The sequence below is a fragment of the Rhinoderma darwinii genome, chromosome 4, assembly GCF_050947455.1.
Source record: "Rhinoderma darwinii isolate aRhiDar2 chromosome 4, aRhiDar2.hap1, whole genome shotgun sequence".
NCBI lineage: Eukaryota > Metazoa > Chordata > Amphibia > Anura > Rhinodermatidae > Rhinoderma > Rhinoderma darwinii.
Window position 1 is genome coordinate 32184480 of NC_134690.1, and position 27027 is coordinate 32211506.

The 27027-nt window shown below is 42.2% G+C and overlaps 1 protein-coding gene across 1 annotated transcript in view; it reads right to left on the reverse strand.

Annotated features, from left to right (window-relative positions):
- The window catches only part of LOC142760378 (hatching enzyme 1.2-like), a 52979-nt gene extending 26688 nt beyond the window's left edge, over positions 1-26291 (reverse strand). Inside the window, exons 1-5 of the mRNA XM_075863562.1 lie at positions 26208-26291; positions 26031-26052; positions 11735-11794; positions 2048-2182; positions 1080-1197 (exon numbers count right to left, since the gene is read on the reverse strand). Of these exons, the coding sequence (XP_075719677.1) occupies positions 1080-1197; positions 2048-2182; positions 11735-11794; positions 26031-26052; positions 26208-26291 (419 nt within the window). The remainder of the gene's footprint in view (positions 1-1079; positions 1198-2047; positions 2183-11734; positions 11795-26030; positions 26053-26207) is intronic.
- Positions 26292-27027: the final 736 nt, after the last annotated feature.

Sequence of the window (27027 nt, forward strand, 5' to 3'; positions counted from 1 at the left end):
ATCCTGACACGCGTTCCAATGGTACAAGTTACCACACAGCCTAAGCGTTGTATACCAACATATATCTATATTTTTTCTATTGACCAATAGGTTAGTACCAAACGGACTGCTACATACTCCAATCCACTACAGGTTACAAGTTTTTTCTGTTTTATATCTGCTGTTTTAGTCTGTTCTATTTTGCTCATTTTCTGCTAGTCATCTTCCTTACGACTGCATTCTAGATCTGCACAGAGATACGACAAAGGGATCACTATATATTGTTATATCTATACGAGCAACTCCATACTGTGATTCTTTGTACGGAGATAGTTCTTTTATTAACTTGGTTCTTTCTTCTTTTTATGTATGTTGCATATTATTGCTATTACCATTATGAGATATAGATATATATATATATATATATATATATATATATTATTTTTTTTTGCTATCCTCATACTGCTAAGCTATTTATGTTTATTATATTGTTTCTGCATTTGCAGTGTTTGACAAAGGCCAAACTGTGGCCGAAACTTTACTTTTGCCTTATTCTAAATAAATCCAATTTTGCATACTAAACTAAGGAGTGCTTGAGTTTACCTCTTCAGGTTGTGAGGTGTGTGGCAGACTTGGAGGCCTTCAATAGACCAGTTGACACCAATCTCTGCTTTGTTTGTGAATTATAAATGATTGTTTATATACAGAGGCCAAAACCTAGTTGTGATCATGTTCAACTACGGGAAAAAGGTTTGATACATTAACTATCCTCCACCTAGGCGTACAGTTTTAAGCCAAGAGGTTTTCAACCTCTGAACGTAAACCAGAATAATTTCAGTCATTGAAGTTTCCACCCAACCCTATAACAAAACTAGGGCTAAACTGGGAAAACTACTCCTGGTGAGATATTATGGTGCCCAGAATTGTTATCACCTCCCTACTTTCTTTTTTTTTTTTTCAGACCAGCGTAATTCTTGCCCACAGTTTGTGTCTGGTATTGAATAGGACTAAACTGAATTACAAGACACAGTTCTTTGCCAAGTGTAGTGTTGATAATGAAATATCTCAGACAATCCCCTTAAGCGAACTTAAGCACTTACCCTGCTCCAGACTCTATACTGAGATAATCTGATTCTGAGCTTCGTTTCACAAACTGCACACAGGTCATCATTTCAAATTCCTTCAAGGCCGAATAAATCAGAGATTGTTCCTTTACAGCTACACTGGAAATAAGTTTGAGGTTAATTTTGAAATAAGTAAAATTTGGCTGTATTGACAAGTGTTAGTTTTTCTGCGGTTTTGGCTAGGCCAAACCATTAAGTCAAGTGAATGATACTATGCTTATTGAGGAAGGTAAATGACTGGCAGAAACTTTTTTTAGGCCAAAATCACACACACAGTTTCGATACAGTTTGTGGCAATTTTTGGCTCAGCTTTTTTAACCAAAGCAAGAAGTGGATCCAAAAATAAGGAAAGGTATAAAGGAAAGATTGATGCATCTCTTTTCTTTGTGTCCATTTCTGTGTTTGGTTCAAGAAACCGAGCCAAAAACTTCCACAAAAACTGCATCAAAACTGTGTGTGTGATCCTGGCCTTAAAACAAAAAGAAAAATAGCAAGTCATATACATGGCCCATAGACTTCAAAAGGCCCCGTAATAAGGGGTCCATACAACTGAGAACTTAAACTAATCCCTAATTCGGCTGTGTGCGTGAGACCTTATGCATTTAATACTTCCATAAAAAAGGTATTAGACTGATTTAAAATGTATAATAAGAATAGTAGAAACCACAACTCAGAATAATAAATTACCATTAAGAGGTTTCGCAGCACATTAAATCTGATCTGTCACCTAGATAATGGCAACATATTACTGGGAAAAGTTACACTCTAGTTTACACACATTCTTCTTATTTCTACTACTTATAGCATTAAGAACAATATAATGCCCTGCGCTGCATCTGTTCATCTACATAAGACAACGTAATACATATACATAAAGTTTTAAAGAATGATACCACAAGCAAAATAGAGAAGATAAAATGACAAACAAAATAGGAGGCACTTACTGTAGTCAGGAGATATGACAAATGGTACTGGGACGACACCATTCTTCTCTTTTTGCCACATGCATCTTGTACAATTTCTAGAATTACGGTTGATATTAATGGCAATATCAGCTTCACTCAGCAATATAGGAATATCTAAGAAGATGGAAAACATGGATCTTCTCATTTGATATTTTAAGATCTTAAAGTTTAAGATATTCAGCTGCCAGAATCCTATAGACCGGTATTCCTGTTGACGGTAGACAAAATTCTGGCGAAGGTTCTGGCACTCAGGCTCTCTAAAGTAGTGGATGGGGTGGTGCATGGGGACAAGTCCGAATTCATTCCATCTAAAGCGACGGCGGTGAACCTGAGATGACTGTTTCTGAACTTACAGGTGACCCCGAATAACCCAAAAGGAAGAGCTATTTTATCTAAAGCTTTCGACTGTGTTGAATGGAGCCATCTGTGGTCAGTCCTGGGAAGAATGGGTTTCGGTCCTAATTACATAAAGTGAATACAGCCGTTGTATGTGGCCCCCAACTGCAAGGATAAGGGAAAATGGAGCGTTCTCCGACTGGTTCTCATTGGCTAGGGGGATGCGTCAGGGCTGTCCATTATCACCGTTATTATTCACTCTAGCAGTGGAACCGCTGCCATGTGCAGTATGCCAACATTCTCACATACGGGGGTGGAGATATGGTGCGGTGGAGGAACGCATAGCATTATATGCAGATGATATGTTGTTTATGGCAGATACCGAGCACACCCTGCCGATAGTTATGGACCGTATTAAACGCTTTGGGAAGTATTCAGGATTAACGATAAACTGGACGAAGTCAGCTATCATGGTAATAGATCCGGTTGATGTCCCAAATGGTGATGATGGGGTACCAATACCAGTGGTCACAGAATTTAAGTACCTGGGGGTTATGGTAACGGCAAAAGTGATGGATTAACTGTCCCATAACACCTTAAGGACGCAGCCTTGTTTTGGCCTTAAGGCTCAGTGCCCATTTTTGAAATCTGACATATTTCACTTTGTGGTAATAACTTCGGAATGCTTAAACCTATCCAAGCGATTCTGAGACTGTTTTCTCGTGAGACATTGTGCTTTATGTTGTGGTAAAATTTGGTCGATATATTCAGTGTTTATTTGTGAAAAATTGCAAAAATTAGAGAAAATGAAGAAAAAATTTGCATTTTTCTGAATTTAAATGCAATAGTTTCTAATTAACATTTCCCTTATGTCTACTTTAGATTTGCATCTTTTTTTGAACATTCTTTTATTTTTCTTGGACGTTACAAGGCTTAGAACATAAACAGCAATTTCTCACATTTTTAAGAAAATGTCAAAAGCCTTTTTTTTTTTTAAGGTACCTGTTCAGTTCTGAAGTGGCTTTGAGGGCCTATGTATTAGAAACCCCCATAAAACATCCCATTTTAAAAACGATACCCCTCAAACTATTCAAAAACAGCATTTAGAAAGTTTTTTTTAACCCTTTAGGCATTTCACAGGAATTAAAGCAAAGTGGAGGTGAAATTTGCAAATTTCATTTTTCTTGCTGAGTTTCAATTTTATTCAGTTTTTTTCTGTAACACAGAAGGTTTTACCAGAGAAGCACTACTAAATATGTATTGTCCAGATTCTGCAGTTTTTAGAAATGTCCCACATGAGGCTCTAGTATGCTCGTGGACTAACACACAAGCCCGAGAAGCAAAGAAGCACCTAGTGCATTTTGGGGTCTCTTTTTTTTTTTTTATTAAAATATATTTTCGGTAGCATGCCAGGTTTGAAAAGGTGTTGAGGTGCCAAAACAATAGGAATCCCCCAAAAGTTACCCCATTTTGGAAACTACACCCCTCAAGGAATTCATTTATGGGTGTTGACCATTTTGACCCCACAGTTTTTTCACACTATTTGAATTGGGCTGTGAATTAAAAAAAATGAAATTTTTTCCAATCAAATGTAGTTTTGGCTCAAAATGCCTTATTTTCACAAGGAATAAAATACCCCATTTTGTTGTCCAATTTGTCCTGAGTGCGGCAATATCCCATTTGTGGTGATAAACTGCCGTTTGGGCCCATGGGAGGGCTCAGAAGGAAAGGAGCGCTGTGTGTTCTTTGGAGTCCAGATTTTGCTGGATTGGTTTTCGGGTGCCATATCGCATTTGCAGAGCCCCAGAGGTATCAAAGCAATGGAAACCCACCAGATGTGACCCCATCTTCGAAACTACACCCCTCCAAGGAATTCATTTATGGGTGTTGTGACTATTTAGACCCCAGTTTTTTCACAGAATGTATTTGAATTGGGCTGTGAATAAAAATAAAAATTTAATTTTTTCCAATAAGATGTAGTTTGGGCTCAAAATGTCGTATTTTATTCCTTGTGAAAATAACCCATTTTGTTGCCCAATTTTCCTGAGTGCGTAAATATTCCATTTGTGATGATAAAGTGATGTTTGGGGCAATGGGAGGGCTCAGAAGGAAAGGACCACCATTTGGCCTACTGGAGCTTCTCTGGTGCTAAGTTATGTATGCAGAAGCCCCTGAAGTACCAGTACAGTTGAAACCTGCGAGAAGTGTCCCCATTTTAAAAGCTACACCCCTTAAGGCATTCATCTAGAGGTGTAGTGAGAATTTTGACCCTGCAGGTACTGTGTAAAAGATAAGGCACAGCAGATGGTGCAGAGTGAGATTTGCAATTATATATATATATATATGCCATGTCAGTGTTCGATATATTGTGCCCAGCATGTGCCACCGGAGATATATACCCCATAAACTGTAATGTGGGTTCTCCCGGGTATCTGCTGCCTGGGCAAACGGCAGGGCTCAGAATGGAAATAGGAGGGGGATAAGCTGTGCGGAGTGCATCAGGGTAAATTAAAAAAGGGACGTGTGATAAATTCTAAAACACTCTTTCATACAGAGCCCTGGTTTTTCGGGACACGCGTCACATTGGTATATTGTGTCCTTCCTTATCCCCCTCTTATAGCAGACTTTGCACCTCTTTTGACTTTTTCCCTTATTGCCAGTTTGGGGAACTTCTCCTGGAAAGTGTTGCCCTGGTACGATGCGTATGGGCTCACTTACAGAAGTACTGGGTGCCACCCCCTTCCTGGTCCCTAAGGATTAGGTTCTTGATAACCACCTCTTGAAATTCCAGGAAAGTTCCCCTCTGGCCTGTACATCAACGTAGCACGTACACATTATACAATGCCATCTGTATGATGTGCACAGACAGCTTTTTATACCACACCTTTGATTTCCGCATGGCGCTGTAGGGCTTCAGGACTTGATCTGACAAGTCCACCTCTCCCATGTACCTATTGTAGTCCAGGATGCAGTCTGGTTTGGGGGTCTCTGTACTGGTACCTCGTACAGGTACATGGGTACTGGTGTTGCCATGTATTGTCGTCAATACAAGGACATCTCTCTTGTCTTGTACTTGACACACAATATGTTGCTGCTAGATTGTGCCCTGCTCTCACCCCTTCTGATTGTTTGCCCAAGCAGTGTCTTAGGGATGCCTCTCAGATTTCTTCTAGCAGTGCCGCATGCCGCAGTACTTCTGGGAGCAAGGCAGTTGAAGAGTGGGACGCTGGTATAAAAATTATCCAGGTAGAGGGGGTAACCCTGGTCCAGCAGTGGGTGCACCAAATCCCACACAATTTTTGCGTTAATTACCAGTAAGGGGGGGTAATCTGGGAGCTGAATACTGCTGTCCTTCCCTTCATATATTCTAGATTTGTACGTATACCCTGATGCACTCACGCACAGCTTATACATTTTCACACCATACCTTGCCCTCTTACCCGGCAGGTACTTGTGGAATTGAAGCCTCCCTTTAAAATGTACCAGGGACTCATCAACAGAAATACACTTCTCTGGGGTGTCAGTTTATACAAACGGTCAAAACTGGGGTCATCTCGGGGTGGGCACTGCTCATTATCAGCATAATGTAAGAAGCAAAGTATTGCCTCATAACGCAGTCTGGATATGGCCATGCGGTACATCGGGTTGTGGTATAACATGTCTGTACTCCAGTAGGTCCTAATGGACGGCTTTTTCAGAAGCCCCATGTTCAAGAGCAGTCCCCAGAATTGCCCAACTCTGCTGCGTCTACAGGAGTCCACCTGTGGGATTGGGCATAAAATGATGTGGGGTTTTTTGTTATATACTGTTGAGCATATAAATTTGTCTGGGACACCATAAGCTCTATAAATTCATCCGTGAAAAAGAACTTGAAAAAGTCCATCTCACTGAGCCTCGCCATATTAAATTTTATCCCTGGGCTTCCCTTCTCTCAGGGGTTTCAACTGTGGTGGAGGTCCTGGGGCATCTCCTAGGGGGTCCCTCCTCGTCTTCACTGGATGAGGAGGTTGATAAATAAAAAAAGAATCTTGCCATCTGACGAGTCCGTGTCAGAGGCAAGAAACGCATAGGCCTCAAGAGAAAATGACCTTTGGGACATATTTTATTATTTATGTGTCACACGTGTAAATTGTTCTCTTGAACAGTACTTTTATTAGCACTTTTAGCAGAAGCAATAGACTGCTGCCTAAAACTTTTTTTTTGTTTTTATAGAACGATTCCCTGACACTAACAAACCCTAATACTGGCTGAGATGCTGCAGATTACTAAATATCGAAACTTTTTTTTGAGATATATATATATACACACACACACACACAGTGAAGGAAATAAGTATTTGATCCCTTGCTGATTTTGTAAGTTTGCCCACTGTCAAAGTCATGAACAGTCTAGAATATTTAGGCTAGGTTAATTTTACCAGTGAGAGATATATTATATAAAAAAAAAACAGAAAATAACAGTCAAAATTATATATATTTATTTGCATTGTGCACAGAGAAATAAGTATTTGATCCCCTACCAACCATTAAGAGTTCAGCCTCCTCCAGACCAGTTACACGCTCCAAATCAACTTGGTGCCTGCATTATAGACAGCTGTCTTAAATGGTCACCTGTATAAAAGACTCCTGTCTACAGACTCAATTAATCAGTCTGACTCTAACCTCTACAACATGGGCAAGACCAAAGAGCTTTCTAAGGATGTCAAGGACAAGATCATAGACCTGCACAAGGCTGGAATTGGCTACAAAACCATAAGTAAGATGCTGGGTGAGAAGGAGACAACTGTTGGTGCAATAGTAAGAAAATGGAAGACATACAAAATGACTGTCAATCGACATCGATCTGGGGCTTCATGCAAAATCTCACCTCGTGGGGTATCCTTGATCCTGAGGAAGGTGAGAGCTCAGCCGAAAACTACACGGGGGGAACTTGTTAATGATCTGAAGGCAGCTGGGACCACAGTCACCAAGAAAACCAATGGTAACACATTACGCCGTAATGGATTAAAATCCTGCAGTGCCCGCAAGGTCCCCCTGCTCAAGAAGGCACATGTACAGGCCCATCTGAAGTTTGCAAATGAACATCTGGATGATTCTGAGAGTGATTGGGAGAAGGTGCTGTGGTCAGATGAGACTAAAATTGAGCTCTTTGGCATTAACTCAACTCGCCGTGTTTGGAGGAAGAGAAATGCTGCCAATGACCCAAAGAACACCGTCCCCACTGTCAAGCATGGAGGTGGAAACATTATGTTTTGGGGGTGTTTCTCTGCTAAGGGCACAGGACTACTTCACCGCATCAATGGGAGAATGGATGGAGCCATGTACCGTCAAATCCTGAGTGACAACCTCCTTCCCTCCACCAGCACATTAAAAATGGCTCGTGGCTGGGTCTTCCAGCACGACAATGACCCGAAACATACAGCCAAGGCAACAAAGGAGTGGCTCAAAAAGAAGCACATTAAGGTCATGGAGTGGCCTAGCCAGTCTCCAGACCTTAATCCCATCGAAAACTTATGGAGGGAGCTGAAGATCCGAGTTGCCAAGCGACAGCCTCGAAATCTTAATGATTTACAGATGATCTGCAAAGAGGAGTGGGCCAAAATTCCATCTAACATGTGTGCAAACCTCATCATTAACTACAAAAAACGTCTGACTGCTGTGCTTGCCAACAAGGGTTTTGCCACCAAGTATTAAGTCTTGTTTGCCAAAGGGATCAAATACTTATTTCTCTGTGCACAATGCAAATAAATATATATAATTTTGACTGATTTTCTGTTTCTTTTTTTCTTATATAATCTCTCTCTCACTGGTGAAATTAACCTAGCCTAAAAATTCTAGACTGTTCATGTCTTTGACAGTGGTCAAACTTACAAAATCAGCAAGGGATCAAATACTTATTTCCTTCACGGTATATAGAATTTTTTTTTTTTTTTTTTATATAACGAGTGGATTTCCCTGACACTAAACCTAACTAGGGCCAGGGTTCCTAACACTAAACCGAACTAGATTTTATGTTAACTTCCCTGACACTAAACCTAACTACGGCGACGATTCCCTGACACTAAACCTACCTAGATTATTCAGAGCATTCCTGACGCTAAACCTAACTACGGTGACGGGTGCCTGACACTAAACCTATCTAGATTATTCCGAGCTTTCCTGACGCTAAACATAACTACGGTGACGGGTGCCTGACACTAAACCTATCTAGATTATTCTGAGCTTTCCTGGCACTAACAACTGATTTTATGTAAACTTCCCTGACGCTAAATCTAACTACAGTGATGGATCCCTAACGCTAAACCTAACTACGGTGACTGATTCCTGATGCTAAATTCCCTGACGCTATACCTGACACTAAACTATCTGCTGACTTTCTAAACTGAGGTTTTTTTTTGTTTATTATATTTTATAAAGGAAATAAAAAATAATAATCCTCAGGGACCAGGGAAATGTGGCGCTTAAGACTCAAAAGTGGTCAATGATAGAGATCACTGACCAAAAACGTGGGTGACAAGGGGAACACAAGGAAAGGAGTGGATACATGGTAAAAGAAAAAAAATAAATGATATATTTGTTATTTTTTAACTGCTCTGCTCTGACTCTCTCCGCAACCGATCTCTTCGACTAACTCCAACAGAGGGTGGGTGCGGCAGGATCTGAGGTCAGAGCAGGAAATTACGTATGCCATCGCTGCTATTGGTCGGTCACTTACCAACCAATGGCAGCGATCGCGAAGGGGGGACCACTATGATTGGTCCCTGCACATTGAGCTGTGATAGCCTGCGGTCTGAAACAGCAGGCATCACAGCTGGATGAAACGCCGGGGGGAAAATGGCGATGCATCTTCCCCTGGACGTACTATTCCGGCGCTGGGCGCGAACGATGCACTTAGCGCGACGGAATAGTACGTCGCTGAGCGTGGAGGGGTTAATATTATGCCAATGTTGCCAAAGATAAAGACCAAAGTGGAGGCTTGGAATAAGCTCCCACTTTCTGCTTTCGGCAGAACTAATTTGATCAAAATTATCCTCATGCCTCAGGTGCTATACGCCATTCATAACTCCCCCATATGGATTCCCAAATTCTGGTTTAGGAGGCTGCACAACCTTTTTAGGGATCTGGTGTGGAAAAAGGGAGTGCCTAGAATAAAACTGGACAAGCTGCAATTGCCTAAGGAAGAAGGGGGCCTAGATCTGCTCAATGCGTGGGTGTATTACTTGGCTGCTCAGTGCCAGCATTTTTGGGGGTGGGAAAAGGAGGACAAATGGGGGTCCAGTGTGCACATTTTATCATATTTGGGGGAGGGGAAAATCCACTGGCAGGACTGGAAGCACACACATACAAGAGGTTAGCGAGCAATAAACCGTCATTAATTCTCATGCATAAAGTGTAGTGGCAATGTAAGCAATTATTTGGGATAGGGGAATGTAATAAGTATACTCCACTTTGGAGAAACCCATGTATGTGGGAATTGTACCAATTGGAGGGAATGCAGGATTGGGAACAAAAGGGCATTATAAGGCTGAGCCAGCTGTATGAGGGAGACACCCTCAAATCCTTCCAGCAACTAAGGAATAGATTTCAGTTGGACATATGTTTTATGAGTATCTACAGATCCGTCACGCCTTACAGACGCAATCTACCTGGGTGGATCGGACGATACACGCCTTGAGTGCTGGAATATACTGCAAAAGCAGCTACATCGAAGGGGGTGATTTCTTAGATCTTATGGTGCCTGTTAAAGCCAAATGGGAGAGGGATGTTGGTCCTATTCCCAAAGGTCACTGCGGGGATATAATAGCATCACCAAGTGTTCTGTCCATTAATGTGGCGCAAGGGAGATCAACTCTTTTTGATACACAGGGTATATAGGATCCCTTGGGTTCTGAAATGCATGGGGGTTCAAACAGATGCCAAACGTCCTGGGTGTCCGGAGGAAAAGGCGGACATTTTTCACATGTTTTGGTCCTGCGGGGTCCTGGGGAACCTATGGGGTGAGATATCAGAATTAGTGGGGGGCGGGGGGAGTGTATAAGGTGGAGATTCCAATAGTGATGCTTCGGGGATGTTTCGCAGAATTGGAGGGGGAACGGCTGGAACGTTTGGCCATTGCCAAAATGTTGTATCAAGTAAGGCGGTGTATAGCCAAGCATTGTTTAGATGCAGAACCGCCTTTGATGCAGGAAATCATTGGTACAAGGTTTTGATGGAGAATAAAATATACTCACAGAGGGGGGCTACAAAGAAATTTGAGAAATAATGGGCTAGGTGGATTGACCATTCTGGATTGGCATCAGCAGAACTCCTGAGAATTCGCTCGTTTACTTAAGAGTAAACTGGAAAAACAGAACGATGTAGGCACTGAAGACCAGGAAGGTAATACTTTGGTACTAGGCAATACAGCTTATCTTAATGGGCAGATATGGTATATAGAGACTTGAAACAGTGAGTATGGAGTGGGATATCTGATAAAGTTATTGTTTTCTGAAAGTATGACTATGGTATCCCTATGATAGGAACAGGAGAGGGGATGGACTGGAATAGCCAGTCGCGCGTGATAACCTACTGAAAAGCATTTGACATATGGAGGGCTGAGGGGTTGTGGGGGGAAAGGGGAGGGGGAAGTTGGGTACGGTTGTATTTGTTACGTTGGAAATACATGCTGGGTCTCAGATGTAATAAGTTTCATGCATTTAATAATGTATGATGACCTGTAATGCTGCTGTTATTTGTTGAATAACTTGAACTGATTTAAAAAAATAAATAAAAATCTACTTGTGTATGCAGCTCCTATACACCATGTGTCACCATGGTTACAGACTCAAAACAAACCCTCTGTAGTCTGATCCTACAATTTTACTTGCTTTCACATGTCGCCTTCCATTGGGCAGTTATCTAATATCTTTGGTCAGTTTGACAACCCCTGGCCATATGCCCTACAATGACATAAATACACCATAGAGGGCATTCCACTGCTTGGGATCTCTCTTATGCGACATGATGATGTTAACAAATATTATTTCTCACTCTGGCTGACACAATCCGTCCATGCTTTTCATTCATGAATGGCCGACATGTAATACTATATTTCACCTGCAGTGGCCGCTGCTGAACAAAATTATGAGCAGCTACATTTCTCCCCGATCGCCAGACTTTTTGAAAAAGTGTTTGTCTTGATGAAAAAAAAAACATTTAATACCAATGTACTCTATCAATACATCAATAACTAGCTAAATAATTCAGGAGCCCAAAAAGGTACACCTAGAGCTGCCCATATATCATCATACACCAAAAACCCACTTTTTGCAATCTGTAAGAAAAGATTTACCTTTGTTTGCAGTCTCAATAATTTCAAATATAGTGATTCCCTGATCAGTACCATCGTGATCTGTGGAGATAAGATATAAAAATATGATAAAATATGTGACGACAAGGAGTCATTACTATGAACACAGTACATCTGTATGTTCTATAATAAGACCATGTGGTACTACTATATACTGACAGGGGCGTAGCTAAAGTCTTATGGGCTCTGGTGCAAGAATTCATATTGGGCCCTCCTACCCAACAACACCAGACCCCTGCGTGTGCCTGTTCCCAGCCGCCTTGCCCAATGGCAGGACCAAAATCTTATCAGGGGAATATATTTTAATCCTATAAGTGCATTATCATAATATTAATAACAATAATAGGATTAACGTCTAATATGATAATTCACATTTAAAGAGGTATTCCCAACTCAGATATTTCTGGCGAAGCCACAGAATGACATTAAAGGGGGTTTCTGTGACTGAAAAACTTATTGCCTACCCTTAATAGATCATAATATCAGTACACAGTATAATGCCCCCCCATAGCTGCCCCCATACAGTTTAATGCCCTCATAGCTGCCCCACACAGTAGAACATCCCCCCATAGCTGCCCCACACAGGATAATGCCCCCATAGCTGCCCCAATACAGTATGATGCCCCCATAGCTGCCCCACACAGTATAATGTCCCCCATAGCTGCCCCACACAGTATAATGTCCCCCCATAGCTGCCCCACACAGTAGAATGTCCCCCATAGCTTCCCCACACAGTATAATGTCCCCATAGCTGCCCCACACAGTATAATGTCCCCCATAGTTGCCCCACACATAGTATAATGTCCCCCATAGTTGCCCCACACAGCTGGCCCCACACCGTATAATGCCCCCCATAGCTGCCCAACAATATACTACCCCCCATAGCTGCCCCCACACAGTATAATGTCCCCCATAAATGCCCTTATACAGTATAATGCCCCCCATATCTGGCCCCCCACACGGTATAATGTCCCCCATAGCTGCCCCATACAGTATTATTCCCCCCATAGCTGCCCCCACACCGTATAATGCCCCCCATACAGTATAATTCCCCTATAGCTGCTGCCACACAGTATAAAGCCCCCCATAAGCTGCCCCCACACAGTATAAAACCCCCATAGCTGCCCCCACACAGTATAAAACCCCCATAGCTGCCCCCCACAGTATAATGCCCCCATATCAGCTCCCCATACAGTATAATGCCCCCATATGTGCCTAATAGAAAAATAATAAAATTACTTACCTATCCCCGTTCCCACGATGCGTGAAGGAGATCCTTCTCCTCCTTTAGTCTGTGATATGAGTGACTCGGCGCAGACTGGCGCGATTACGTTACTAAATCGCTCATGGCTCACAGCACAGTGAATGCTGGAGCAAGGAATCGTCAGCTTCTTGCTCCAGGATTAAATTCAACTGTATCTGCATCCTGAGGATGCAGATACATTTGGACCCGGGATCTCAGGTGAGTGGCTTGCAACGTTCTGGAGGACTTCGGGTCGCGACCCACAGTTTGTAATTTAAGTGCTGTCTGTGTTTGCAGTGGAGAGAGGAGCGGGGGCCTGCAATTTAAACCCCCCCCCCTCTCCTCTCTTTACAGACAGAACAATACAACACATATACATTACCCTCTGCAGCTCACCAGGATCTTCCGCACCGGCTCTTACACACTGGCTGGAAAGCCCATCACGGTCACATGGTACACTGGGTGTACCATGTGACCGTGACGTCTAAGGAGCCCTGCCCATTACCAGGTAGGAGTGATGGGAAAGAGTTAATTTTTGGTATTAGTTCATTAGGATCTAGTTCATTCAAAAGAGTAGTTCATTGTGTCTTTAGCTCTGGGACACTGTTGAGAAGTGACTGGAAACATAGAAAATACATAGGGGAACCTTAGAACGTGTAACATTTCCTATACACACACACACATTATATATACACACACACTCTCATAACAAACTTTAAATTGAACAATAACTAAGGGCTAGTTCACACTGAGCTTTTTGGCGCTGTTTTTGACGCAGAAACCATGTCAGAATCCACCAAAAACCTGGCAAAATTGACTCCCATTGATTGCAATGGGAGACGGAGGAGTTTTTTTCCGGCAAGCGAAGAAAAAATACTTGCTGGACAAAAAAGCGTCATGGTCTTTCTTCCAACGTTTCCGTCTCTGACCTCCCTTTGACATCAACGGGAGGCAGAGAAAGCTATTTTTCACGCTCAATGGCTACGGCCGAAAAACGCAGCAAGAAAGTGCAGGCAGGTCAAAATGTGCCTCAACATTTCTATAGGAATTTTGAGGCAGATTTTTTCTGCCTGCAAAATACACAGGGCCTGAAGGTTCAGATTATGGTTCAAAAACAGGATTTGTCCCACTTTAGATGTAGTCGGTTTCTTCTCTTTGTAACTACTTGCCCTACTTTTAAAAATATTCTCACAGGGAACGAACGATGCAGCAGTCCTGGCACGGCTGTAGGCGATGTCTGGTCATTCTCCCGTCACTCCGGTGAAGGACCTACGGGAGTAAGTGGCGCCACAGCGTAATCTCGCGAGATCACGCTGTGCTGTGAATAAAGCTGGACATGAATGAAGAAAAGTGTATGACGCTGATTGGTCAGCGTCATACACTTTTCTTTGCAACGCCCACTTGGTGAAACAAAAAAAAATACCGCCAAGTTGTCATTAACCCCTTAACGCTCCAGGACATACTATTATGTCATGGTAAGTGCATCGTTCGCGCTCCATGACATAATAGTATGTCATGGAGTAAACACGGCGCCGTTCGCGCGGGGCGCGTGCATGAGCTGTGATAGCTGCTGTTTCCGACAGCAGACTATCACTGCTCAATGTGCCGGGACCGATCGCGGTGGTCCCCGCAGATTTAACCCCTCAGAAGCCGCGTTCAATAGCGATCGCGGCTTCTTAGGGGTTAATCCGCCATCGCCGGCCTGCTACACGATAGCGGCCGGCGATGGTGACTATGGCAACCGGACACCAAAAAATGGCGTCCGGCTATGTCATAGACGGAAGCCTAGTGGGTCCTGACAGAGTCAGGACCCACTATGCTTGCTGTCAGTGAGTAGCTGACAGTTCTAATACACTGCACTACGTATGTAGTGCAGTGTATTAGAATAGCGATCAGGACCTCCTGCCCTCAAGTCCCCTAATGGGACAAAGTAAAAAAGTAAAAAAAAAGTTAAAAAAAGTTGTGTAAAAATAAGAAAATAAAAGTTTTAAAAGTAATAAAAGTAAAAATCCCCCCTTTTCCCTTGTCAGTCTTTATTATTAAAATAAATAAATAAACAAATAAACTATACATAATTGGTATCGCCGCGTCCGTAACGGCCTGAACTACAAAATTATTTCGTTATTTATCCCGTGCGGTGAACGCCGTAAAAAAAATAATTAATAAACCGCACCACAATCACAATTGTTTGGTCACTTCACCTCCCAAAAAATGGAATAAAAAGAGATCAAAAAGTCGCATGTACCGAAAAATGGTACTGATCGAAACTGCAGTTCGTTACGCAAAAAATAAGTCCTCGCACGGCTTTTTTGAAGGAAAAATAAAAACGTTCTGGCTCTTAGAATAAGGCAACACAAAAAGTGAATGATTGTTTACAAAACGTATTTTATTGTGCAAACGCCATAAGACATATAAAAACTATGAACATCTGGTATCGCCGTAATCGTATCGCCCCGCAGAATAAAGTGAATGTGTCATTTATAGCGCACGGTGAAGGCTGTGAAAAAAATAGAACAAAAAACCAATAGTAGAATTGCGGTTTTTTAGTCACCACGCCACCTAAAAATAGAATAAAGACTGATCAAAAAGTCGCATGCACCACAAGAAAACTACAATGGATTCCTCAAGGGGTCTAGTTTCCAAATTGGGGTCACTTTTGGGGGTTTTCCACTGTTTTGGCACCACAAGACCTCTTCAAACCGGACATGGTGCCAAATAAAAAAGAGGGCTCAAAATCCACTAGGTGTTCTTTTGCTTCGGAGGCCGGAGCTTCAGTCCATTACCGCCCGAGGGCCACATGTGGGATATTTCTCTAAACCACAGAATCTGGGTAATACGTATTAAGTTGCGTTTCTCTGATAAATCCTTTTGTGTTATAAAAAAATGGTATAAAGAGGATTTTCTGACAAAAAAAAAAAAAGTAAATGTCACCTCTACTTTGCTCTAAATTTCTGTGAAACACCTAAAGGGTTCATAAACTTTTCTAAATGCTGTTGTGAATACTTTGAGGGGTCTAGGTTCTAAAATGGGGTGTTTGATGGGGGTTTCTAATATATGGGCCCCTCGAAGCAACTTCAGAACTGAACTGGAACCTGAAAAAATAAATAAATGAGGCAATACTTCGCTTCTCACATTATACTGATAATGAGCCGTGCCCACCCCGAGATGACCCCATTTTGACCGTTTGTATAAACGGAGACCCCTATTAGACCGTTTCAGTGCCCGGTTTTCCCAAGCATACACCCCCGAGAAGTGTATTTCTATTGATGAGTCCCTGGTACATTTTAAAGCGAGGGTTCAATTCCGCCAGTACCTGCCGGGTAAGAGGGCAAGGTATGGCATGAAGATGTATAAGCTGTGCGAGAGTGCATCAGGGTATACCTACAGGTTTAGGATATATGAAGGAAAGGCCACCCCCAAACCAGACTGCATCCTGGACTACAATAGGTACATGGGAGGGAAGGACTTGTCAAATCAAGTCCTGAAGCCCTACAGCGCCATGCGGTGTGGTATAAGAAGCTGGCCGGGCACATCATACAGATGGCTTTGTACAATGCGTACGTGCTACGTCGATGTGCAGGCCAGAGGGGAATTTTCCTGGAATTTCAAGATCTAATCTTTAGGGACCAGGAAGGGGGGGCACCCAGTACTTCTGGAAGCGAGGCCACACGCATCGTACCAGGGCAACACTTTCCAAGAGAAGTTCCCCAAACCGGTGGAAAGGGAAAGAGTCAAAAGAGGTGCAGAGTCTGCTATAAGAGGGGGATAAGGAAGAACACAATATACCAATGTGACACGTGTCCCGAAAAACCAGGGCTCTGTATAAAAGATTGTTTTAAAATGTATCATACATCCCTTGATTTTTAATTTACCCTGATGCACTCCGCACAGCTTACCCCCCTCATCTTTCCCTTCTGAGCCCTGCTGTGTGCCCAGGCAGCTGATAACAGCCACATGTAGGGTATTGCCGTACCCAGGAGAACCCACATTACAATTTAAGGGGTGTATATCTCCGGTGGCGCATGCTGGGCACCCTATATCGGACACTGACATGCCATATATATATATATATAAAATTGCAAATCTCACTCTGCACCATCTGCTGCGCATTATCTTTTACACAGTACCTGTGGGGTCAAAATGCTCACTACACCTCTAGATGAATGTCTTAAGAGGTGTAGTTTTTAAAATGGGGTCACTTCTCGGGGGTTTCAACTCTACTGGTACCTCAGGGGCTTCTGCATACATGACTTAGCACCAGAAAAACTCCAGTAGGCCAAATGGTGGTCCTTTCCTTCTGAGCCCTCCCATGGGCCCAAACGGCAGTTTATCACCACAAATGGGGTATTGCCGCACTAAGGACAAATTGGGCAACAAAATGGGGTATGTTGTTCCCTGTGAAAATAAGAAATTTTGATCAAAAATTACATCTTATTGGAAAAAATATCTTTTTTTTCATTTCACAGCCCAATTCAAATAGGTGCTGTGAAAAAACTGTGTGGTCAAAGTGATAACAAAAACCATAAATGAATTCCTTGAGGGGGTGTAGTTTCCAAAATGGGGTCACTTCTGGTGGGTTTCCATTGCTTTGATACCTCTGGGGCTCTGCAAATGCGACATGGCACCCGAAAACCAATCCAGCAAAATCTGGACTCCAACAAACACATAGCGCTCCTTTCCTTCTGAGCTCTCCCATGGGCCCAAACAGCAGTTTATCACCACAAATGGGGTATTGCCGCACTAAGGACAAATTGGGCAACAAAATGGGGTATGTTGTTCCCTGTGAAAATAAGAAATTTTGATCAAAAATTACATCTTATTGGAAAAAATATCATTTTTTTCATTTCACAGCCCAATTCAAATAGGTGCTGTGAAAAAACTGTGCCGTCAAAATCATAACAAAAACCATAAATGAATTCCTTGAGGGGTGTAATTTCCAAAATGGGGTCTCTTCTGGTGGGTTTCCATTGTTTTGATACCTCAACACCTCTTCAAACCTGGCATGCTGCCTAAAATATATTCTAATAAAAAAAGAGGCCTTAAAATGCACTAGTTGCTTCTTTGCTTCTGGGGCTTGTGTTTTAGTCCACGAGCGCAGTAGGGCCACATGTGGGACATTTATAAAAACTGCAGAATTTGGACAATACATATTTAGTAGTATTTCTCTGGTAAAACCTTCTGTGTTACAGAAAAAAATTTAATAAATTTGAAATTCAGCAGAAAAAATGAAATTTGCAAATTTCATTTCCACTTTGCTTTAATTCCTGTGAAATGCCTGAAGGGTTAAAAAACTTTCTATATGCTGTTTTGAATACTTTGAGGGGTCTAGTTTTTAAAATGGGGTGTTTTATGGGGGTTTCTAATACATAGGCCCCTCAAATCCACTTCAGAACTGAACCGGTACCTTCAAAAAAAGGCTTTTGAAATTTTCTTAAGAATATGTGAAATTGCTGTTTATGTTCTAAGCCTTGCAACGTCCAAGAAAAATAAAATAATGTTCAAAAAACGATGCCAATCTTAAGTAGACATATGGGAAATGTGAACTAGTAACTATTTTGGGTGGTATAACCGTCTGTTTTTCAAGCAGATGCATTTAAATTCTGAAAAATGCTATTTTTTGTAAATTTTCTCTAAATTTTGCAATTTTTCACAAATAAAGACTGAATATATCGACCAAATTTTACCACGAACATGAAGCCCAAAGTGTCACGAGAAAACAATCTCAGAATCGCTTGGATAGGTTTAAGCATTCCGACGTTATTACCACATAAAGTGAAATATGTCAGATTTGAAAAATGGGCTCTGAGCCTAAAGGCCCAAACTAGGCTGCGTCCTTAAGGGTATGTGCACACACACTAATTACGTCCGTAATTTACGGACGTATTTCGGCCGCAAGTAGTGGACCGAACTCAGTGCAGGAAGCCGGGCTCCTAGCATCATACATATGTACGATGCTAGGAGTCCCTGCCTCTCCGTGGAACTACTGTCCCGTACTGAAAACATGATTACAGTACGAGACAGTTGTCCTGCAGAGCGGCAGGGACTCCTAGCGTCGTATATAACTATGATGCTAGGAGCCCGGCTCCCTGCACTGTGTTCGGTCCGGTACTTGCGGCCGAAATACGTCCGTCAATTACGGACGTAATTAGTGTGTGTGCACATACCCTCAGGGGTTAAGAAAAAAATGTGCATAAATCTCATAATTCAGAACTTTGTCAATAATAAATGTTTTTAAAAACAAAAAACGAAAAAACAGTAGTTATCAGCATTAAAGAGTTTATTAAATTAGGTAGGAGATAGGGAAGTATTAAACTGGTGACAGAGCCTCTTTAAAGAGACTCTGTCACCATATTATAAGTTCCCTATCTTGTACATGATGTGATCGGCGCTGTAATGTAGATAACAGTGGTTTTTATTTAGAAAAACGATCAATTTTCACAACGTTATGAGTGATTTTAGCTTTATGCTAATGAGTTTCTTAATAGACAACTGGACGTGTTTTTACTTTTGACCAAGTGGGCGTCGTGAAGAGAAGTGTATGACGCTAACCAATCAGTGACCAATCAGCGTCATACACTTTTTTCCATTCATTTAGGATATGCTCACACGACAGCGTCCGTAACGTCTGAAATTACGGGGCTGTTTTCAGGAGAAAACAGCCCCGTCATTTCAGCCGTAACGGCATGTGCAGGCGCTTTTTGCTGCGTCCATTACGGACGTAACTGGAGCTGTTTTTCCATGGAGTCCATGGAAAACGGCTCCATTTACGTCTGAAGAAGTGACATGACACTTCTTTGACGCGGGCGTCTTTTTTACGCCCCGCCTTTTGACAACGGAGCGTAAAAAAAATGACCGTCTGAACAGAACATCGTGAGACCCATTCAAATGAATGGGCAGATGTTTGCCGACGCTATTGAGGCGCATTTTTGGACGTAATTCGGGGCTAAAACGCCCGAATTATGTCCGTAAATAGTGTGTGTGAACATACCCTTACTCTGCACATAGTGATCCTGCGTTGTTCACTATGTGCAGTCACATACACCCACCTTAACCCCTTAATGACCGGGCCATTTTGCACGTTACTGACCAAGGATTATTTTTTGTTTGTTCACGGTCGCATTTCAAGAGTCGTAACTTTATTTTTATTCCGTCGGCATAGCCGTATAAGGGCTTGTTTTTTGCAGGACGAGTTGTATTTTGTAATTGTACAATTTTTAGATGCTTATAACATATTTATTAACTCTATTTTAGGAGAGAATTGAAAATAAGCAGCTATTCCAGCATTAATTTTCATGTTATAAATTTACGCCGTTTAGGGTATGTTCACACGACAGCGTCCGTAACGGCTGAAATTACGGGGATGTTTCCGCCCGAAAACATCCCCGTAATTTCAGCCGTAACGGCATGTGCAGGCGCTTGAACGCCGCATCCATTACGGACGTAATGCTTTTCATTGGAGTCAATGAATAATGGCTCCAATTACGGCCAAAGAAGTGACAGGTCACTTCTTTGACGCGGGCGTCTATTTACGCGCCGTCATTTGACAGCGGCACGTAAATATACGCCTCGTGTGAACAGACAAACGTCTGCCCATTGCTTTCAATGGGCAGATGTTTGTCAGCGCTATTGAGGCGCTATTTTCGGACGTAATTCGTGGCAAAAACGCCCGAATTACGTCCGTAAATAGTGCGTGTGAACATACCCTTACTATGCAGCGTAAATAACATGTTAACTTTATTCTATGGGTTGGCACGATTACGGGGATACCAAATATGCAAAGGTTTTATATGTTTTCCTAAGTTTGCACAATAAAAACCCTTTTAGAAAAAAATTACTTGTTTTTGCATCGCCGCATTCCAAAAGGCGTTATTTTTTTATTTTTCCGTCGATGTGGCTGTATGTGGGCTTGATTTTTGAGCGACAATGTGTAGTTTTCATTAGTACTATTTTGGGGTACATAGTACATAGATTAACTTTTATTTTTTTATGGGGGGGAATGGGAGAAAAGAGAATTTTGCCGTTGTTTTTAGCGTTTTTTTTGGACGCCGTTCATCCGGTGGTTTAATTAATGTGTTCATTTTATTGGTCAAGTTGTTACGATCGCGGGGATACCATATATGTGTATGTGTTATTTGTTTTGACACTTACTAAATAAAACCACTTTTTGGGCAAAAAAATAAGTTTTATTTGATTTTGACTAATTAATTTTTTTTCACAAACTTTATTTAACTGATTGACATATTTTTTTTTTAAGTCCCACCAGGGGACTTCACTATGCGATCTGCTGATTGCATATATAATGCTTTGGTATACTTAGTATTCCGAAGCATTATTGTCTGTCAGTGTAAAACTGACAGGCAACCTATTAGGCCATGCCTCTGGCATCGCCTAACAGGCATTTGCTGAAGACAGACCTGGGGGGTTTTTGTTAGGCCCCCGGCTGTCATGGAAACCCGACGGCGACCCGCGATTTGTTTGCGGGGGCGCCGATCGGGTGACAGAGGGAGCTCCCTCCCTCTGTCAAACACATTAGATGCCGCTGTCACTATTGACAGCGGCATTTAATGGGTTAAACTGCTGGAATTGGAGCGCGCTTCAATTCCGGCAGTTGCAGCAGGAGCCAGGCTGATCGCGTGGGTACAGTGACAGTACCCGCGCCATCACAGGACGGATATATCCATCCTCCTGCGCGCACTAGCAGCTGCTGAGGACGGATATATCCGTCCTTCGGCGTTAAGGAGTTAACGTTACTGTAGTGTCCTGACTGTAAATAAACATCGCGTCCAACCAGGACGCGATGTCTATTCACAATCCCGACACTTCGGTAACGTTTGTGTGGGACTTACAACTGTAAATGACAGCACAACGTGATCACGATGTGCTGTAAGTCACGCACAACGTTACCGAAGTGTCGGGATTGTGAATAGGCATCGCGCCTTGGTTGGAGGTGATATCTATTTACTGTCAGGACACTTCAGTAACGTTAATGTGTGTCTATGTGGCTGCACATAGTGATCTAGCTAGATCACTATGTGCAGAGTAAATTAATGGAAAGAAGTGTATGACGCTGATTGGTCACTGATTGGTCAGCGTCATACACTTCTCTCCACGATGCCCACATGGTCAAAATTAAAAACACGCCCAGTTGTCTATTAAGAAAGTCATTAGCATAAAGCTAAAATCGCTCATAACTTGGGGAAAATAGATTGTTTTTCTAAATAAAAAAACACTGCTGTAATCTACATTACAGCTCCGATCACGTTATGTACACGATAGGGCATTTATAATGTGGTGATAGAGCCTCTTTAAGATGCATATGACACAATGAAGCAGCGCCACCTATTGTAGTTTATGGGTACTGACGGTAAATGTGTACGAAAGAGCTGAAAAGCAGTGCAGCACCTACCACAGTAGCCAGTGTCAGCAGCAAAACTGGACCTCTGGACTAACAAGATAGTGATTAGATCACAAAAACAGGTGACACGCACGCGCACGCACGCACGCACGAGTATGGGAGGAGCCAGAAGGTGAGTGTGGGAGGAGTCAGACAGTGAGTGAATCAGCACAGCAGCACCTCAGTCCTCACTGTCGCATTACCACTTGATTTTTAGCTCCTAATGCTGGAAAAAAAAAGTGGAAAATCACAACACAGCCCAGCAAATACAAATCTAATAAGAGAAACTAACCTCTGAAATTGTATTGCCAGACACAGCCATAGTGTGAGTCTCTGTGGAAGTGTGTGTGTTCATGCAAGTCACCTGTTTTTGTGATCAAATCACTATCTTGTTAGTTCAGAGGTCCAGTGTTGCTGCTGACACTGGCTACTGTGCCCCTGCTCTGGGCTCCTGTACCCCCTGCTCTGTGGTAGGTGCTGCACTGCTTTTCAGCTCTCTCGTACATATTCACCATGAGTCAGTACCTGTAAACGACCATAGGTGGCGCTGCTTCATTGTGTCATATGCATTTTATTGAACTAGACTGCCATGATTTGTTCACTAGTTCATTAACCCCTTAAAGACCAGGCCAATTTAACATTTTAATTTTTTCCTCCCCGCCTTCCAAAAGCCATAACTTTTCTATTTCATTGTCTATATAGCCATATGAGGGCTTGTTTTTTTGCGGGACAAGATGTAGTTTTTCATGGTACCATTTATTTACGAGAAAATAGGAGAAAGGTTGGATCCAGCGCTTGGGTAGAAGTAAAACGGAAGAAATTTCCAAGTTTAATGAAATGCTAATTAAAAGTCCATTATAGTATGGTCCTGGTGTGTGGGTAATGAGAGGATGATCCTGTAAAAGCCTACGCGTTTCGGACGGTAGCGACGTCCTTAGTCTTGGCTGTAGTGACCAGGACCATACTATAATGGACTTTTAATTAGCATTTCATTAAACTTGGAAATTTCTTCCGTTTTACTTCTACCCAAGCGCTGGATCCAACCTTTCTCCTATTTTCTGCTTCTGCTACGTGTACCGACACGAAAAGGATCCGGGCGCAGACAGCGACACCCATACTGTGTCAGGTGAGCTGGAGGATTCCTCCCCTTGTTTCTACTACCATTTATTTACCTTATAATGTACTGGGAATCTGAAAAAATATTATTTGTGGGGTGAAATGGGCAAAAAACAGCGATTACACAATTTTGTTGGGGTTTTGTTTTTACGGCATCCATTAGGAAGTAAAAAACACATTCACCTTATTCTACAGGTTGATACGATTATGGCGATCCCAAATGTATGTTTTGTTTTATGTTTTAGCACTGTTTTTAAAAAAATAAATCTAATTTGCTAAAAAAAAAAAAAAAAAAAAAATGTTTTGTGTTGCCATATTCTGGAAGCCATAACTTTTTTTTATTTTTCAATCAATTTAGCGATGTGAGGGCTTAAGTTTTGCGGAGCGAGCTGTTGTTTTCGCAAATATCATTTTGGGGTACATGTGATGTTTTGATCACTTTGTATTCCTTTTTTTTGGAGAGCTAAGGTGACCAAAAAAACAACAATTTGCATTATATATATATTATACACATTTTATTTTTTTAGGGCGTTCACCATGCGGGTTAAATAACACTATATTGTGATCGTTCAGACTTTTACGGATGCGGCAATTGTATATTATTTTTTTTGGAACATTGTCAAAATCTTTATCTTAAGGTATATTCACACGGCCGTAAACGCCCGAAAAATTGGAAGCAGAACGCCTCCAACCATCTGCCCATTGATTTCAATGGAAAAACAGCGTTCTGTTCCGACGGAGCGTTTTTCGTGGCGTTTTGTTACGCGTAAAAAAAACGGCCGCAAAAGTGCAGGACACTTCTTGGGAAGTTTTGGAGCAGTTTTCCATAGACTATTGAAAAAAGCTCCAAAAACGGCTGTCAAAAACAGCGAAAAATGCAGCAAAAATCGCGAGTGGCACAAAAACGTCTGAAAATCAGGAGCTCTTGAAAACAGCTCCGTATTGAGACGTTTGACTCTGCGTGTGAACATAGCGTGTTTTTTTTTGTTTTTTTTATTAGTCCCCCTAGGGGACTATGATATACTGCAATACTAATGTATTGCAGTATATTGTGATTCTGACAGTCTCCTTTGAAGTCCTGCCAGAGGCAGAGCTTCAAAGGAGTATAAACATGGCAGACCTGGGGGCCTTTATTGGGCCCCCAAGCTGCCATAACAACCACTGTAAACGGCCGATTGTGCCACAGGTGAGCGTGATGGTGTTTTTTGAGGAAGCGCTTTTGAGCCGCCTGCACTTTCTTGCCACGATTTTTGCCGAGTTTTTCAGGCTCGGCAAAAGATGCAGCGAACACTTTCTCTGCCTCCCATTGATGTTAAAGGGAGGTCCGAGATGGAAACGTAGGAAGAAAGAGCATGACAGGGTTTTTTTTTCCCGTAAGCATTTTATTCCGTTCCTGGGAAAAAATGCCTCCGCCTCGCATTGAAATCAATGGGAGGAAATTTTGGCAGTTTATTGGCGCGGATTACAACATGGTTTCCGCATCAAAAAACTCAGTGTGAACTAGCCCTTAGTTATTGTTCAATTTAAAGTTTGAGAGTATATATATATATATATATATATATATATACATACATATATATATATATATATATATATATATATACACATAAATATAAAGGAAATGTTACACGTTCCAACGTTCCCCTATGTATTTTCTATGTCCCCAATCACTTCTCAACAGCGTCCCCATGCTAAAGACACAATGAACTAAGGGCGGATTCAGACGAACGTGAGCGTTATGCGCGCGCACAAAATGCTGCGTTTTGCGCACGTGTCAGATCTGTGTGTCCTGTTCATATGGATGCGCGGCTGCATGCTTTTCGTGCAGCCGCCATCATTATGACACTCCGTTTGAATGTTTGTAAACAGAAAAGCACGTGGTGTTTTTCTGTTTACATTCATTCTTTTACAGCTGTTGCGCGAATAACGCTTGTCCCACGGAAGTGCTTCCGTGGGGCATGCGTGATTTTCACGCACCCATTGACATCAATGGGTGCGTGATGCACGAAAAACGCCTAAATATAGAACATGTTGTGAGTTTTACGCAGCGGACTCACGCTGCGCAAAACTCACGGACTGTCTGCACTGCCCCATAGACTTGCATAGGTCTGTGCGACCCGCGTGAATACCACGCGGGCTGCACGGACGAAAATCAAAAAAGTTTGTGTGAATCCGCCCTAAATGAACTAATCTTTTGAATGAACTAGATCCTAATGAAATAATCCCAAAAATGAGCCTAGATTTCCCATCACTAGTTCCTGATTAAGTAATCTTTGCCAGGGATGTGAACTAAATGAGTTAGTTCACTTTGAAGATCAGTTCAGTTTGAACTGATCATTCATGAACTACCCAACACTACCAGGTAGTGCTGGCGTCACGGCACATAATTAAATCCCTAGCGCGACGTGTGGCAACGAAGGCCCTATAGGCACCCCAGGTTTAGGGGCCCAGTCACAACTTCGACCCCTGCGACCACTATAGCTACGCCAACTGACATTATTATATTGAAAGGATTAAGAACTTACTCTGATCATCAGGTCCTTGCATCTGTAAGAAGAAAAAAGTGGCCATTAAAGAAAAAAGTTAAGTTACAGTCCCAGCATGGACCAATGTACAATAACGTAGTGTGTGCAAGCAACGCATACGTTCTAGCTCTCAAAGTCGTAAGGATAAGAAATTTAGGTGGATGGATCTTGACTTACCGGTTTTGGCAGAGACTGGCCAGCCAGACACATCAACATCACCAGCTCCATTCTCATGAACATTGTAGGACACTGCTTACACATCTTCAATCAATGCTTTATTTAAACCCTCCAGAGGTTGGGAGCAACCAATCAAAAAATGGAAGCTGAATGCCTCCAAACATCTGCCCATTGATTTCAGTGGGAAAAACTGCATTTCGATCAGACTGGGCATTTTTCTTAGGGTATGTTCACACGAGGGCGTCCGTAACGGCTGAAATTACGGGGATGTTTCAGCCTGAAAACATGACCGTAATTTCAGCCGTACCGGCATGTGCAGGCGCTTGAACGCCGCGTCCATTACGGACGTAATTGGCGCTGCTATTCATTGGAGTCAATGAATAACGGCTCCAATTACGGCCAAAGAAGTGACAGGTCACTTCTTTGACGCGGGCGTCTATTTACGCGCCGTCATTTGACAGCGGCGCGTAAATTACGCCTCGTGTGAACAGACAAACGTCTGCCCATTGCTTTCAATTACGTCCGTAATTAGTGCGTGTGAACATACCCTCAAAACAAATTAAAAAAAATAAAAAGGCGCGTAAAAAACAGCCCATTAAAAGAAGTGCATGTCACTTCTTGAGCCGTTTTTGGAGCCGTTTTTCATTGTGTTAATAGAAAAAGAGCTCCAAAAAGGGCTCCAAAAAAACGCATAAAAAAACCTTTGATGCTTTAAAAACGGCTGAAAATCAGAGGCTGTTTTTCCTTGAAAACAGCTCCACATTATACAGCCGTTTTTGTTTCTGGGAGTGAACATAGACTAAACATTTGGATCAGGACC